At 51.0% G+C, this 6813-nt stretch overlaps 1 protein-coding gene across 23 annotated transcripts in view; it reads left to right on the top strand.

Annotated features, from left to right (window-relative positions):
• Positions 1-6605, top strand: part of Zmynd8 (zinc finger MYND-type containing 8) — a 103204-nt gene extending 96599 nt beyond the window's left edge. For 18 of the 23 annotated variants that reach the window (XM_021155753.1, XM_021155754.2, XM_029484368.1 and 15 more), the window contains 2 exons: positions 3555-3638; positions 5012-6605. In XM_021155753.1, the coding sequence (XP_021011412.1) occupies positions 3555-3638; positions 5012-5160 (233 nt within the window). In that variant the 3' untranslated portion in view covers positions 5161-6605. The remainder of the gene's footprint in view (positions 1-3554; positions 3639-5011) is intronic. The other 5 variants (XM_029484397.1, XM_029484405.1, XM_029484403.1 and 2 more) reach the window with 2 other exon arrangements.
• Positions 6606-6813: the final 208 nt, after the last annotated feature.

The following is a 6813-nucleotide window of genomic DNA, read 5'->3' as shown; positions in this document are numbered from 1 at the left end:
GGGGGGGGGGGGGGGGGGGAAGCCGTGAGTTCCAAGGAAGCAGTGGCTTAGCTGATGGCATCGGAGCCAGGGTGTCTGTGCAGGTGTCTCCCTTCCATAGTGTGCCAGGTGCAGTGCGGAGCTCCACAAAGTTGCTGTCAGTGGAAGCCAGAGATGGTTGTCCAGGCTGCACCGTGTGGCCTTTAACTTCTTCTTAGCCTCTTTCTCTAGCTGTGTCTCCCTGGTACTCGTCCCATCAGAAGCTCTGATAATGGAGTCTCCTGGGTTCTGCTTCCCAGGTTTTCCTCAAGCTGCACCTGAGCCCCAGAGTTCAGTGGGAGGGCATCACCCAGGGGGACAGACTCCTCCCATGGCAACACACACAAGTCTTGATCACCCTGGGCACAGTTTCTCACCTGCTCAGTCACCTTACCAAGTCCCTGCCATGGGCCTCTGCTTCCCTACTCTATAATAACGGCATCTCGGGTTCTCTGTTCCTGTCAGACCACCTCCCTGGCTCTCCCTGTCCCCACATCCCTGTGAGCATCTGGTGCGGGTGCTGTGCCAACAATCTGTCTTGTTCAGCCAGGCCATTCCATACCTAGCCTGCCTCTCTGTTCTGTCCTTGGCTGCTAAGATGTCCCGTCCCCCCCACCCCCCACCTTTCTGAGGAGAGGTGATAAATTCACCTGCATCTCCATGCTACGCCTCTTATCACTGATAGACAAGAGTGACATCAGGTCTGTGTTGTCCTGGAAATGGATGTCAAACCACTGGGCTCATGTGACTAAGAGCCGAGGGATGGGATTGGACCTTTCCCTTCAGGTCATTTAGATTATGCCTTTGGTTTGTGGTTACCGGATTGAGCAGGCCCAACCTGACACCTGTCCACTCTGCTTCCCCAGCCCAGTTAGAGCCTCCGTGGCATCCCATCCTGCCTCCGTCTCCCTCCTTACTCTCCCCATACATCTGGCTACTGTGTCACCCATGTCTTAAGAGATGGAGCCTCCATGGGGCATAGTGACGCACACCTGTAACCTTTTAATTCCAGAGGCAGAGGCAGAGGCAGGTGGATCTCTGTGAATTTGAGGTCAGTCTGGTCTACATGGTGAGTTGCAGACTATCTAGAGCTACATAGTGAGACCCATCTCAAAAACCAAACCAAACCAAACCAAACCAAAACAAACAACAACAACAAAGAGTTTGAGAGAGATGAAGCCGTTGACAAGGGCATAGAGAAGTCTGAATGTTGTGAGGTTTATTATTGCTATAATTTTTTTTCTTAGAGTGCTGGGCACGGGTGCAATGCTCGGGACAGACCCTGAAGCCTTGCATATGCTAGGGTGCTGTTCTTCAGTCTGAGCCCCAGTCCAGCCGACATGTTCCAACATGTTCTGACATGTTATCTCAGACAGTGCCCAGGCAGGTAGATTTTTCAGAACATGCCTTGTCTTGAATCTAGGGTAAAGAATGAGGCCAGGGTGATAGAGAAGGTGGCTCAGATGGACAAACAGGCAGGCCTAGAATGTAGTAGGCCCGTGTAAGAAGCCTGGTGAGGCAGCGTGCACCCGTGATCCCAGGAGACACGGGTTTAAGAGACCCAGACTCAAAACAAAAAAAAGTAGAAATAATTGAGGAAAGCATTCATTGACCTCCAGACTCCACACACTCACACTTACATGTTACATGTACACCCTAACATCCCTTACACATACATGTTACATGTGCACCCACTCACACTTACATGTGTACACACCCCTCACACACACTTCCCCAGGCCTTTTGTGTATTGAGGATTGATCTCAGGGCTACATGCCCGCTGGGCAAAGGCTCCCCACGGATGGAGTCATGTCACTAGCATCAATTTGTCCTTTAAGGGTTTTTTGTTTTGTTTTGTTTTGTTTTTTTGTTTTTCGAGACAGGGTTTCTTTGTGTAGCCCTGGCTGTCCTGGAACTCACTCTGTAGACCAGGCTGGCCTCAAACTCAGAAATCTGCCTGTCTCTGCCTCCCAAATGCTGGGGTTAAAGGTGTGCGCCACCACCTCCCAGCCCTTTAAGGGTTTTAAACAGAATGTCTCTGCATACAAGCACAGAGGCTAGACTAGAGCCGGCAAGGTGTCTGTCCTCTGCCTGTCTCCACTGCCATGGTGGCCCTCTGGGGACTTCCACAGGCCTGCTTCCTGATCCGTCTTTAGAATGTATCAGTGACCTTCGCCTCCCTGATTTCTGATTGCTTTCTGTGGTCTGGTCACACTTGGCTGAGTGAGCCTTGTCTTAGTCAGGGTTTCTATTCCTGCACAAACATCATGACCAAGAAGCAAGTTGGGGAGGAAAGGGTTTATTTGGCTTACACTTCCATGCTGCTGTTCATCACCAAAGGAAGTCAGGACTGGAACTCAGACAGGTCAGGGAGCAGGAGCTGATGCAGAGGCCATGGAGGGATGTTCTTTACTGGCTTGCCTCCTCTGGCTTGCTCAGCCTACTCTCTTATAGAGCCCAAGACTACCAGCCCAGAGATGACACCACCCACAAGGGGCCTTTCTCCCTTGATCACTAATTGAGAAAATGCCTTACAGTTGTATCTCATGGAGGCACTTCCTCAACTGAAGCTCCTTTCTCTGTGATAACTCCAGCTGTGTCAAGTTGACACAAAAATAGCCAGTACAAGCCTGCCCCCCTCCCAGCCTGTCGAGAGGCTTGGCAGCTTGCCCTCGTTCTCTGTCTCTGCTTGTGGCCTGCTGCTGGCATCCAGACTGAGGACATGCATGGCCTGCTGTCTCCTCTAAGTTGTAATTCCAAGGTTCATTTGCACTAACTATAATGCCACTCGGCACCTAGGCACATGGCCACTGAGGTGACACTTCTGTCTCCTTTTCTTCCTCCTCTTGATTCTGTCCCCCCCCAAGCCCCAAACTCTTCAGGATATTCAACGTACGCACTCCTTCCACTTCACATTTTTAGGGTTTTAGGCACTTTTGCTCCGTAGCCAAGGCTGGCTTCAGAGTCATGGTCCTCCTGCCTCAGCCTCCCAAGGGCCGGGGTGACAGGTGGTGAGCACACTTGGCTTTTCTGAGGATTTGGATATAGTTTGTGGAGGGCCCTTTATTGAGGCCTAGGGTTTAGTCAGCTGGTCCCTCCCAGTTGCTGTCCCTTGTCGTCCTCAGTGTGGCCCCTTTGCTAGCCTTCTTCTTCCTCACAGTCCGTCTGCTGTGTGGTGCCTGACACCCTAGTGCACCCTAGCCCAGCCTCAGTTCCCCTGCTAGAACCAGGCTTTGGCAGAGCTTGTGGTTTGGAACATTTTGCTTTTAAAATCCTGAGCGTTTGTGGCTTGCCAAGTATGGGGCTGCTTTTATGTCCCCGCGTGTCCTCCTATGTTCACCTTCCTCCCTGTGATGTGGCGCCGTGTCCAGCGACCCTGTTTGTGGTTTACACGAGTTTTTAAAGGCCCCGGTCACCTGTAAGCACATCCAGGCGAGTGGCCTCCATGAAGGAACAGCTAGCCATGGGTGTCGGCCCCTGGGGTTGTGTGCAATTTCAGCTGTGATGGATTCTAAGGCTGCCTGTGCTCTCTTCAGTTAGCAAGAGGTGTGACAAGCAGCCTGCCTATACCCCAACCACTACAGACCACCAGCCGCACCCCAACTACCCAGCCCAGAAGTGTAAGTATGACCCTGTCTCAGGGGAGCTGCTGGGAGAGTCACTCCTGGCATGCAGAAGCCATGTTTTGTGTGTCTGTGTGTGTCCGTGTGGGCGTGTCCTGTGTTTTGAGTGTTGGTCTCCCTCTGCTTTGCCGTAGTCTTCTTGTTTGTTCCCCTTGCTGCCTTTGCAAACTGCTGTAGGTTGGGCCATTCAGAGCCTTTGTTTTGTCTTAGCTGGGTACTGCATCTCCCCTGCCGTGATCTGCCATGTTATCCAGCATCCTGGGCCCAGTCCTTTAGAGGCTCAGGCTTTGGGATCTCAAGTTCTGTTTCTTTCATATCCCCAGTGATCTTGGCTCTCCCCACAGCTGGAAGGACTTGGTGATGTGCGACTATATCCATGCCACCCTCTCAAAGACCTTCTAGAAGATTATATAGCCTAACTGCCAGGACTCTGATTTGGAACTCTGATTGTCCTTTTAGAACACTGCCCCCTTCTGGCTGAATATAAAAGCAGCCTGAGCTTTTTAATTTAATTTAATTTAATTTTATTTTTTTGCATGTGCTTTGTGAACAGGCAGTAAGAAGGGCAGTCCCCCAAGGGCAGCAGTGGTCCCTCCTCACTGGCCCTGCTCCATCTTAAGCTTGATGCTCCACAGCTCAGGAAAGTTAGAGAATCTGGGAGCAGCAAAGGGGTGTTAGTGGCCAGCCATTAGAGCCTTAGTGTAGGGCCATTGTCCTCTTCTGTGATAGCTTCTGTTAGCTTCCTCTTTGCTTCCTCAGCCACTACCTAACTTGCTGCCCGTGTGACCTCAAAGCCATCCCAGGTGTCCGTTGGGGTCTGTATCCGTCACTGACCCCCCAACATGGTCCTTACTGGGAGTCCACGGAGTCAGTGTCCAGGTGGGCTTAGCCATCTCATCTGGTCCTCATTTCTTCTCTTACAAGATCTTCCTGGTTTGGATGTGAGTCTTATAAATGAGTCAGGAGTTCTGTGAGGTGACCACAAATGTCAGATTCTGTGGGTCTTTCTCTAAGAGCCGAGGTCAGAGGCAAGGTGCATGGGCCCCCGTGGTATATATAGTCCAGTCTCTTAACAGGGCAGGGGTTCCCCGTCGACTGGACACCATCACTCGCTAGCCTCACTCTCTGCAAGCGTGACACCTCTTGACCTTTCAGTTAGCTATAGCCCGAAGCCAGCTGCCCTCACTCTGTGCTCTACAAGCCACAGCCCGGGGATCTCAGGGGCAGCTGTGGGCGTGGTTCGGCCGGAGTGGGCGTGGTCCAGCTGGAGCGGGCGTGGTCTGGCTGCAGGGAGGGAAGGTGGCTTCCAGCTGGGAGATGAGTTGAGGAAGGTGGGGAGGGGAGTTGAACATGCTGCCTTTCTTTCACAGACCATTCCCGGAGCAGCAAGGCAGGTTTGTGGAGCAGCAGCGAGGAGAAGCGAGCGTCATCCCGCTCTGAGCACAGTGGAGGGACCAGCACGAAGAACCTCATGCCCAAAGAGTCCCGGGAGTCTCGGCTAGACGCCTTCTGGGACTAGGGGTGCATTGTGAGCCAGAACACCTCCCTGTAGTGGGGAGAAACAGCCCAAACCACAGGAAGCAACAGAAACTGGAGAACCGCCACCTTTAGAATTCCCAACACTCAGGCTCTGCCCGTCGTCTTGGCTGCAGGACGGAGACTTGACTCCATCCCAGCTCTGGTCTTGGCTGGGATGGCGCTACCCTGTGAGCCAAACACTTTAGGTGTAAGTAGGTACACTTGTGATGTCACTGACCTAGCGTACCTTTCCTTTTCATATCTATACTGACCTTAACTTATAAAAAAAAAAACCAGAAAAGAAAAGCAAGTTTTATATATATATATATATAAATCTACAATTAAAAGAATGTTTTGATAATCCAGGGGCTGGTTAGTGAGCCCGCTGGCCTCACTGGGGTGTCAGGGCTAGGCCCAGGGATTGCTATTCTCATGTAGGCCCTTGTCCTTGGATACCCAAGGGAGGGAGCCACTGTTGCTGCAGCACACCAGGCTTGGGGCTCTCAGGCTGTGCTGCCCTAGACCCGCCACACCAAGCCATCCGCCCCTCACAGACCCTACAAGACGATGTTAGGAAACACATGCTTGCTGGGCTTGAAGGACACAGAGAGAAGTGTGTGTGTGGTGTGTGTTTCCAGCTATGGCTCCCGAAGGGGCAAAGCAGCCTCCTGTTTACAGAAGGTCCACAGGAGCAATCCCCGTGGCATTGCGAATGCAGCCAGCACCGGGCGTTCGTGCAGGGGTGTCAGGAACGAACGCAGCCAGCCGGCATCTGTGCGTGCGAGGAGACCCCTTCTCTCTGCCAAGTTTTTTCCCATAAGCACCCACATGGATTTGTGAAGACGTGCTTCTCAGAAGCAAGGACTCAAAAGGCAAAGGTGCACGGCGAGGCCATGCGAGCCCACGCCAGCCCGGGGATGGAGCATGTATGTATTATTTATCTGCTGGAGTTCTACGTTTTTATGTAAGCATGAAACAGGCAGTGTGAGAGAAAGCCAGGACCCGACATGCTGTCCGTTAACGCTACGTCTGCTGTAGTTCCATTTTGTATGTTGTGTAAAGCGAGCATCGATCGAAGCAAAAGGTGATGTGTGTATATCAGAAAAAAGAAATTAACTGTATATCATTCCAGTACATTCCGTTGTACATTTTAGTCTCCGTTTACTTTCTCTTCATTGTTGATAAGAGAATGCCAAGCTGCGCGTTGTCCAGGCAGTTTACCCCTACTAGAGAAGAAAGGAAGAAACGCTAGAAGAAAACAGGAGAGAGAGAAAATTTGTGAATTGCGGTCGTCAAAACAAAACAAAACAAACAAACAAACAAACAAAAAAAACAATCTAGCCTAGCTGGCCTTATTTGGGAAGCGTAACTGCTTTTAGCATATGGGAGTATTTTTTCACATTTTCTTTGTATAAAATTTGTATTAAACTTAAATATCTTTTTTGATGATGGCGTTTCTTCATGGCTGAACAGCGTCCTCTCGCGGTTATGATCTTTTGGGTTCTCCCCTTTGACATCCCAAGTTTTTCAGATTCTTAACCTTTTTAAAAAAAAAAACTAAACCGTTTTGGCAAAAGGGTTTGGTCATGCCAATCTCCCGTGGGTCAGGGTGTGGCTGTGTCAGGTTTGAATGGCCACAAGAGACAGGTCCCCC

Source organism: Mus caroli, chromosome 2, assembly GCF_900094665.2.
Source record: "Mus caroli chromosome 2, CAROLI_EIJ_v1.1, whole genome shotgun sequence".
Taxonomy (NCBI): Eukaryota; Metazoa; Chordata; class Mammalia; order Rodentia; family Muridae; genus Mus; species Mus caroli.
This window is presented reverse-complemented; position numbering and strand designations above follow the sequence as displayed.